The sequence below is a fragment of the Gossypium raimondii genome, chromosome 3, assembly GCF_025698545.1.
Source record: "Gossypium raimondii isolate GPD5lz chromosome 3, ASM2569854v1, whole genome shotgun sequence".
Lineage (NCBI taxonomy): Eukaryota > Viridiplantae > Streptophyta > Magnoliopsida > Malvales > Malvaceae > Gossypium > Gossypium raimondii.
This window is the reverse complement of record NC_068567.1, coordinates 46,774,530-46,785,002: the sequence shown is the minus strand read 5'-3', so window position 1 is coordinate 46,785,002 and position 10,473 is coordinate 46,774,530. Positions and strand designations below refer to the sequence as shown.

The following is a 10,473-nucleotide window of genomic DNA, read 5'->3' as shown; positions in this document are numbered from 1 at the left end:
ATCAAGTACAAATAAAACATCAGAAATAAACTTTGTACCTGAAGAAATTTTGACTTTAATCATTCCTTTTCCTTTGACATCCACAAGCTCTCCATTTCCAATATTCACCTTGGAGACATAGGACTTGTCCAACTCCTTAAAAGAGACTTGTATTATGAGCCATATGATTGATGCATCCACTATCCATCAACCATGTTTCTATTCCACTATTTTCAACATAGCAAGTAGCAACAAAAAGAATTTCTTCTTCTTGCTAGAGCTTTTTAGCAACATGAGCTTAGCCCTTTTGATTTGCTTTGTTTTTACAAACCTTCTCCACATGTCCAAGTTGATTACAAGCTCTACATTTTACCCCTATTCTAAACCAACAAAACTTATCAATATGATTTCTTTTCTTGCAATAAGAATAAGATGGGTACCTTCCTTTTTTACTTTCCCACTTGTGGTCATCTCCTTCTTTCTTCTCTTTGTTTTTTCTTTCACCAGATTGTTTTTTTCCAAAATTGTTGCTGCCATGTTTGTCTTTAAGCTTATCTTGAAAAGATCCTTCGGTTGACTCCTCAAGTCTAATAAACCTTCTATGCTCCAAAGCTTGAAAAGCATTTACAACTTTTTTCAAGGTAAGTTTTGAGATGTCTTTTGAATCTTCTAGAGAAGAAATTTTTAGCTCAAACCTCTCTAGAACATTAACTAGTACCTTTTCAACTATCCTCTTGTCTGACAACTCCTCTCCAAGTAGCCTGATTTGATTTACGACCTTTATAAGCCTATCAGAGCACTCCTTAACAGTCTCTAACTCCTCCATCTTTAGAACCTCGAACTCTCTCCTCAAATTCAGCACTTTAATCTGCCTTGTTTTGTCACTTTCCTGGAAATTTTCCTTAAGCTTGTCCCATGCTTCCTTTTCAATTTCACAAGTCATTATCCTTGTGAAAATGACATATGTTACAACAAAGTGAATACAAGAGAGAGCATTGTATTTTTTTAGCTACCTCCCCACTATGTTGCTTGATTTGAGCAATACTTAGATTTGCTCTCAAGGGAGGCACATCTCTACTTGTTTCTATAGTATCCCACAGGTCAAAAGCCCTCAGGTATGCCTTCATCTTCACTGCCCAAATAGGGGAGTTTTCTCCTGTGAATACATGAGGATTTGGGGTTGCAAAGTTGTTGGAAGCCTTATCAGGTTCTAAGAAGTTTTTGGTGTAGAAGAAGGTTTTCTTTTTTCTAGTTTTTCAACTCACACACAGTCCTTCAAGATAAAAAAAATTTAAGCTCTAGATACCATGTTAAGTTATGGAAGTGACTAAAAGAGAGAGGTGGAAAAGAAAATAAAACTAGAAAAATTTTAAAATAGAATAGTCTTACTTTCATTAAGATTTTAGTGCATAATGTACAAAAGATTATTGTTTTGCAGTGGTTAATCATATCCCAAACCTTCAGCAAGTATTACATAAAGAAGATTGTATCACCTAACAAAATACAAACTTACACATTAGGTGTATCATGCTTAGCTGCTTATAACTGCTTTGTCAAGCTAAAACATAAAAAAATTTGACATACACTCTTAGAATATCTAAGGAAAATCTCAGTCATCTAAGGTTGAGGCAATAGTTTATGGGCAGCCACTCCCACTCATATGCCCTGCATTCTAGGAGACTTTAAAGTTAAGGCAATTAACTATAGTTTACAAGCTAGAGAAGTTGCAATCAAACTACTTAAGTTCCATTTGTAGAGGTCTCAACATCGAATGAAACGATAAGTGGACAAACATCATTCTGATAGATAGTTTGAGGTTGGGGATTATGTGTATCTTAAATTACAACCTTATAGACAAAAATCGATGGTCAACAAATATTGTTGGAAGCTCACTACCAAGTACTTCAACCCTTAAGGTGCTTGCTAAGATAGGGGCGGTGGCTTACAGATTGGAACTTCCTTTAGGCTCCAAAATTCATTTGGTTTTTCAGATGTCTCAGTTGAAAAAGCACCTTTGTTTTGCCTATCTTGGATGGAGATGGACTTATAGCTAAAGAATGTATAGTTATACTTGATAGAAGGATCACTAAGAAAATAGGTCGTGCCACCACAGAAGTGTAAGTGCAGTGGAGTAATTGTTTTCCAGAAAATGCTAGCTGGGAAATCTTTTATGAAATGTTGAAGAAGTTTCCTAATTTTAATCTTGGAGGACAAGGATTCTCTCAAGGGAAGGATATTTGATATGTTCTAATTCAATTGAGTCTTAATAATGGGCCAATTGTGAGTCTAGTTTTAGAAGCCATGTAATAGCTAATAGATATTTTTCTTTATTTGTCATTTTGGTTACTGATGTCAAGTCCTTTTTATGTTGCACAAATATTGCGTGAATGGACAAATACTTCGACCACTACTCCTCCGTGAGGCTTTCTTCTCATTTGTAGACGAAATCAGAAACTTGAATGAGGTTTTAGGTTGATAAATGTTAGGGATTTCAAAACAGGTTTAAAGAGCTTTGGAGGTAATTGTGACATAGTATTGGTGATGAGTCGAGCTTTGGAGGTCGGGTTTACCTAGGTTTTGAGGCGTTCGCGGAAGGACAAGTGACAACTAAACAACGGTGTAATGGTAGTGGCAGGCGGCTAGGGTTTATTGGTTGAAGAGAGGAAAAATAAAGAACAAGAGAGGAAGAGAAAGAAAAATATGTTTTCTTTTAAATATATATGTATATGTTAATTTAAGTATTTTAAATATATATGTATATGTTAATTTAAGTATTTTTAATAGATTCTTAAATAAATTTTGGTATAATTACTTTCAAGTCCTTATAGTTGATTGATTTTTTTTGTAAAAATAATGCCACATAGCAATATATAATTGGTCCACGTGTCAACTTTAGTAAAAATTAACACCAATAAAACGAGTACCATATTGATAGACTACCATATTGATAGACTGAATTAAAATTCAAGTACTATATCGAACAAATTGAAAGTAGAGATGCCATATTAACAATTTTGTTAAAGTATAAAGAGATTTTTGTCATTCTCCTATACCAAATTATATATAACTATTTATTATTTTAATAAAAATTAATAATATTAACTATTTGTTCTCATTAATAACATTATAAAAATATAGAACTAGAAATTGAAGTAAGCATAATAATAACATGAAAAAGAAAGATTTCCTTTTCATGTCTTTACATAGATTAATAACAACTTACTTACATTCTTGTCTCTTGTGGTCTAAAGAATAAAGATCACCTCAATATAACATATAAAATATGAATATTATATCCAATATAAAATATTTATTTTAAAACATTTTTCAAATATTTGGAAAGTTGTACTTGTTTGTCATACTTTTATTCAAAAATATATTGAACACGGATATTGTAGAATATGAATATTTAAAAAAAATCCGTGTTACGTAGCCTAAATAAAAATTATATTACCCAGAAACAAGCAGGCATCTCTAATGATTCTCTACAAAAATCAGCACCCCCCACTCCAAAATAACTTTTGGCTTGGCCAGGCACTACTACCCTTTGATCTGAATTGCAAGGACTAAATGATCCAAAGACACCTCAGACCTGGGGAAAACCCTCTCCCAACCTAAAATTTTATAGTCAAGCAGGAATTTAAATCTTTGTTTTAAAAGTCAAGATGTTTAAGATTGTTATCGACTTGATCACATCTGTTGCGGCACGGCATTTGTTGCACTGCACGTCCTTGTGAGAAAAGAACCATTCCCACCTGAAAACATCATCCCGGAGAAACCGGAACTTGAAGAGGACCCATTAGTTTTGTCTTCTGAAGTGGCTTTCCCATTACCAACATCATTGCTACTTGATTCACCTACTTCCTGAAACCACCCAGACACACGTAACCATCGAGATCAAAAGGATTAATTTGAAAAAACAACAGAAGAAACCCCCAACTGTTATAGACATGAAACAAAAAAGGCTAACCTTAAGGCCTGAGGCAGAGACAGCATTTCTTGGAGATCTCTTTACCTGCCAAGAGTTAAATCAGAGAGAGGAGTTTTATCTAAGGGGATAAATTTTATTTTAGATCAAGCCACTTGGACCGAAACCATGATTGTCCTAGGGACCAATTTAGTTTAACAAAGACGACTCTTAGTAGAATTAATTTCTCCAAGCACGCAAATAAAAATGACTCAAACATTAAAATTGAGAGTTAATCCCTCTACTTTAATTTGTCAAAACTTTATACTCCAATAAATTTGAGAAGTTAGTCCAATTGGATAATACTGTTAGGCTTTATCGTTAAAGTGCTGATCTGAAAATCACCAATTCAACAATTTATCTACACTAAATTAGCAAAAATTAGCAGTTCATCAATATATATATGCAACAAATTAGCAAAAATCAACAGTTCATTTGTTTATTAATAATTGGACTAACTTCTCAAATTTTTGTGAAGTACAATGACCAAATTTAGATAGATTAGAGTAGAGGACTACTCAGTTTTCATAAAGCACATGGATGAATTTCAATGTTGATGAAGTATGCGTCTTTGTGGTTGAGTAAAGATAAAAGAAAAGCCAGATAACAGAACTCACATTCCCGCATCTTTTCAAACCATTTCAGAACTACTTTAATTAATTTTCTGTTCTTTTATTTCTAATTCTGCACTCTGCAAAGTCAACTAACCATATGAGTTCCATTTGAATCAGGAGCTGGCAAATCTACTGGTACAATGGGAGGCAAAGACCCTGTCTGCTTAAACACACAAGATTTAGCAGAAAAAAGATTACAGTCAGTTTCAACTAGTTGCTTACTAACTTCAGCTTATGGAATCACAAACTAAAATTTAATATCAGTCAAATAAATTGAACAGGGAAAATAAGCAATACTTAGCATTGATCAGACAGAGTGGATTCCAAGCCTGAGACCCATATTCAGTTGATGAAAATGAAACTAAGACTCCATTTGATAGATGCTATTGCTTCTTTACTTGATGATGAAAGTGATAATAATAATCAGAAAAAGACTAGCAGAAAATAAAAGGCAAAAGCATCTATTAGTCGAACCTTAAAAAAAAAAGTTTAAAAGGTCCAAATGCATCAGTCTCAGAATCCTACCCTTAAAATGCATGCCCACATAGTCCAAGAATTCTATTATGTTCAGAGCAAGCAATCATTCACCATGAATTAAAGAGAAAAAGAATCTAACCCTTGATGGTGTTCTTGTTGGTGCTTCAAGAGCCGGCCTGGAGGAACTAGCTGTTGCAGCCTGCAAGATTTAAATAACAATAAGAACAATTAATTTAAGCATAATGGAATCTTGACACCAAAGAAAGAAAGAGAGAGATAAAGGAGAACTTATAGTTCATTGCAGTTCAGATGCATAAGATCAAGGAAACACACCTGAATACGATCAGTGGGTCTATTCTGTTCCATGGTCTGGGCATAATCACACAACCAGTTTACTCCTTCATTTGTCATATCCTATATAAATTACACAACACCATACAAGTTAAGAAGAGCAATAAAAGAAATTGTGTTAATGTTGCACCATATATTTTGGTTGTTAATATAAGAATTACCTGCTTCCCTTCTATTCTGTTGATCTTACTTTCCTGAAGAGAGCGAGGGTAATCTTAGTTTCGAATCCAAACAGTATCAAGGTACCTAGTAAACACAATGCGGAAGAATGCAGAAAAAAACAATTCTAAAGAATGCTTACCAGAGTTTGAACAACATAACAAACAGATTGAACATTGCTGTTGAGCATCTTTGATTTATCTTGTAGCAGAGAAACCTATACAACTCAATCAATTCAGTTAATAACAATAAAAAAATTCAGTTAATAACAGTCAACCTTGTTTAAATGAAAACTAAGATAGTACCACAAACTTATATCTACCTCGTCTTGAGTAGTGGCAGCAATATCTGCAATTTCATTCAGATGGTTATCGACACCCTCAATTCTTGACGACAAATGTCGCCTGGTAGCCTAGAAGAGAAAAAGAAAAATTATAAAGGAAGAGAAACAAAGGAGCGCTAGTTAATTTAGTAGGTAGTACACTGACATGAAGGATGGAAACCAAAAACGTGTAGCTTGTAGTTGAAACTTACATATTAGGTGGCCATTCAGGGATTTAAGCAGGATATCATATTGTAAAATAGCAAAGAACAAATTTAAATGAGAAAAATAAATGAAAGTAAAAGAGAAACTTGCCGAGATTGATGAGTAAACACTATCAAGCTGCTTTGCTATGGCATCACGCGCATCAGATAAACTACGTCTTGTTGCAAACATCATATCAGGAAGTCTCCAACCCTGAAACCATTTGTGGAATATAACATTAATACGCAAGTAAGTAAAGGAACAATTTTTTTAAGCAAAATAAATATAAAAAATGGAATAGAGCAGCAATTCCTGCTTCTGTTTTCTAATATATATATAGATGTGTGCATGAGCACAATTAAAATTTACTGATCAATAAACTGAAATTACAAGAAATTAAAATTTTAAACTGTTTATTTGAATATTTATCTACCAAGTACTTCCAATACATGCTAGAAAACATTTTACTTTCTTATAGGCAAAACTTAATTGCTGACAAATAACCATCAGTCCATCAGCTTCATTGCTGATTTCGGTCATCCCACCAAAAATAAATTTCTCACCACCACTTATGTTGTGATATCCGTAACATGTTCATGTGAAAAATCAACTGGTCATCAGTTCTAAAAGTTCATTTGAGAAAAAGTACAGATTAATGAGAAGAATCAATGAACTCTATAAGTGCATAAAAAGAATGGTAGCAAGCCAACTTAAACCATAAAAGTTTCAGCCTTAGGTCACAGAAGAACTAGCCAGCAAAGTACTGGTATCTTGTATTTTGCAAAGATAAATGCAAATAGTGCCAGAATTTTTTATGTGGCTCTATTATCAGGAATTCAACTATCTTATTTATTGCTCTATATAACCTACACAAATTAATACACTCAAAAGAATAAAAAACCATTACCTTCCACCAAACATAGCCATATCCAACTACTACAACAACAATTATTATTCTGTATTTGCTGCTACCTGCATAAGGCAAAAACGTTTCTGAAACAATCCTCAGGAACACAATAAGAGTAGAATTTAATTAATTTACATTGGAAGTTATAGTGCCTCCAAGAAAAGGTATCATCATTATTTGCTCATTCATATGGATCCATAATAGTTGTCCATATTGCATAAAAGGATTACAAGGAAATACAAATTGGTACACTGTAAAAAATTGTAGCCAATGTATGCGCCACTTATGCAAATGATCAACATCAAAATTTTGCCTTCAACTTTCAGAGGAAACAACAATAACCTGATCCACGTCCAGTTACAATAGTAACCGGTCCGTTTGACGCTAAGGTTTGAAGTTCCTGCCTTAGGCTATTAACCTGCAAAAGTAGACAAATTTGAACAAGATATAATTCTACAAACTCAAATATAAAGCTACTCTCAAAAAAAAAAAAAAAAACGAAGCTTGGTATCAGGATAATAGGGAACCATCATCAATGAAATGAAAAGCACACAGAATGAATAAGGTTCAAGACTGCTTGGCAATAACAATAATATATTGCTCAATGAAGTAACAAAGACATGTAAATACATAGGATAATTAACAATGTGCAAAAACTAATCTACCAATTTTCCAGGCCACATGCTAATTTTTTTTTTCAGGGTGTAATTAAACATAGAATTTTAAAATTGGACTCAGCAACCAACTCCTTAGCTACCACCATACAGAAAAGTCAAAAGAAATTAATCTTGACGCAAATGCAGCCAAATTTCATCACTACAAAAGAGGTAAAAATTAGTTATAATCATCAATAACACCTGGAGACTGGTAATTTCTTTTCAAATCATCAATTACTTAGTAAAAGACTGAAGGGTCATAGAACATCATAAAAATCATTGTCATTGTTCAATTGGCATCTCAATTTTTGACTATAACAATCAAACAAGCAGAAACAGTTCCAAATATCAGAAGCTACTATAGTATAGTTTACTCATAATGGGCATAGGAGATCAAGTATAAACCTGAGCCATCAAATAGTCATTGCGTGGCTTGTTTCCTGATGGAGTAGAATCATCATGTTTAAGTTGCCGAAAAGCAAACTACAGCAGGAGAAATTATTACCAAGTCAGCAAGAAAGGAACTGCAGCATCATCTCAATTTTATATATTAAAAGAAAATTGCATTTCACTTAAGAAATGGAAAAAGTACCTTGAAAGCACCAGAAACAAAATCAGAAAGATTTGGCATGTGTCCTTCTTTTGCAAGAATTGAGCCAACAATGCCTAGAAAGAAAATAACAGCCAAATTAATTAGAAAAGTGGTTCTTTCTAATGGCTGAGGCATATCCAAGTTGGTAGGTACGTTTGTACTCAACAAGCATAAAAATAATATGTTCACATATGAACATACTAGTTTGATCATAATTTTCAAAGCAATGAATTTGTCTAAACAATTGATCAATTTAGAATAAAAAACGATGCTTTTATTCTCTCTCAATGATGAAGTAAAGACTAAGCCTATGAAATTACTATCCTAGACCATAAATGTCTATAGGGATCATCTTCCATTAGTAGAGAAGGCATCAAGATACTTCACAATAAGATAACAAAGTCATTTTTACAACATATAGATACCGTTTGATATTATAAACATTTACAGTTCCATTGAATATCACTCCAGCCTACTAGCCTGTATAATCTACAGAGGCCCTCTCTGTTAGTAAAATCTTCCTTCAAGTTCATCATCTTAAGCTAACAAAAACAAGATTCCATCTTCCCGTTCCAGTTTCAATCCCAGTCCCACAGCTAGGACCTTGGTCCCTAATGCATTATACGGTATCTAACAAAGCACTAAAACACAGGAGCCAGATAAAACCACCCCAATTCAATGTAATCAATTGCCAACGCAGCACCATAACCACTAGCCATTCCGTAGAATCCAACAAACCGAACAACATAAATCCCATGAGCTAAACACAACTCGAAACAAAGGGTTCATCTAAAACCCTAAATTTAGTTCAACTAACCCAAAATATTAAACGTATTTAGCAACCGCAAAACGTAAGGAACTCTCAGAAATCCAAAGGATAACTGAATCATAAGTTCAAAAAGAAATTTGAGGGGAGCAACGATGGCACGGACCTGCACCGACGAGGATACTTAGCTTTCCAAGAGGGAGAGCCATGGCCGGCTACGGTTGGAGCGTATGTTGGTACAGTGTGAGTGTATATAGGGAGCAACGGAGACTGCTAAAGTACCATGAGAACAAAATATTCAAAGAAGGAAAGAAATCAAATTTTATTCTTTAGTTATAAATTATTCTTGGTTGCTGGGTTTTTCAACTGCTTCTGCCCTGCAATAGCTGGGGTTTAGTAAGGGGAAACTGGAGAAATCAAAGGCTTGGTTAATCGTTAAACAACGCAACAACCCTATTTGCTAAGTTTGTTGATTAATTCTAGAAATGGCCCTCCATTTTTTTGATAAATCACGTAAAGAGCCACCATGTCAAACGAATATGCCACCATTGTCCTGTTTCACATATTTACGAATATGTCCTCTTGTGAAATTCCCACGTTTTTCTCTTTCTTCTTCTTTCTTCTTCTTTAGAGAGCCATTTTTTTCTATTTCTATTTCTATAGATATATTTAAAAAACTGCTTAGACTAGGGGTGAGCAAAACTCGATTCGACTCGAAAAAATCGAAAAAAAATTCAAATTTCGAGTTAAACGAATCGAGTTATTCGAATCAACTCGAATTTTTTTTCGAATTTCGAGTTCGAATCGAGTTGAGTTTTCGAATTCGAATAACTCGAATAATTCGAATAATTCGAATATCAAACTATAATATTTTACATTTTTACCCCAAACTCCCAAATATTTTTACTTTTCCCTCAAAACTTTTACTCTTTCCCACTTTCCCTCCAAAACTTTTACTCCCCTCCCCTCCTAACCCCCCAATCTACCCAAAATCCATTTCCCACCAAAATTTTACTCTCCCATTTATTTTTTCTCAAAATTTTACTCTCAAAAACCCTCAAAACCTTTTATTTTCTCCCAAAATTTTTACTCCCTCCCACTTTTCCCTTAAAACTTTTATTCCCTTACCATCTTACCTCCCATCTATCCCAAACCCTCCCCCCTCCAATTTTTTTTAATATTTTCCCTCTAAAATTTTACTCCCCCTATTTACTTTCCCTCAAACTTTTATTCCCAAAACTTTTTATTTTTCCCCTAAACTTTTACTTATCACCCTTTACTCTCAAATAAAAAATCAAAATTATCCAAAAAAAATCACTAAACATAAATAGTAATAATTTTATTTATATCTACTATTTATATTATTAAATTAAATTTCACATTTTATATTATTTATATTATTGAATTGTTTAGTCATATTGAATATTTATATTAAAATTGAATTATTAATTATGCCATAAAATATTCGTGTTAAAATTT

General features: G+C 33.4%; 1 protein-coding gene across 1 annotated transcript; it reads right to left on the bottom strand.

The window, feature by feature from the left end:
* Positions 1-3,288: 3,288 nt before the first annotated feature.
* LOC105794469 (uncharacterized) lies at positions 3,289-9,453 on the bottom strand. Its single transcript, XM_012623647.2, has 14 exons — positions 9,161-9,453; positions 8,229-8,302; positions 8,042-8,119; positions 7,323-7,398; positions 6,981-7,045; positions 6,185-6,286; positions 5,870-5,959; positions 5,690-5,764; positions 5,550-5,582; positions 5,371-5,451; positions 5,177-5,236; positions 4,655-4,720; positions 3,950-3,994; positions 3,289-3,843 (listed from the first exon to the last, which is right to left on the bottom strand). Exons 1-14 carry the CDS (start codon positions 9,201-9,203, stop codon positions 3,670-3,672), a joined length of 1,062 nt encoding a protein of 353 aa, XP_012479101.1. The 5' UTR covers positions 9,204-9,453; the 3' UTR covers positions 3,289-3,669.
* Positions 9,454-10,473: the final 1,020 nt, after the last annotated feature.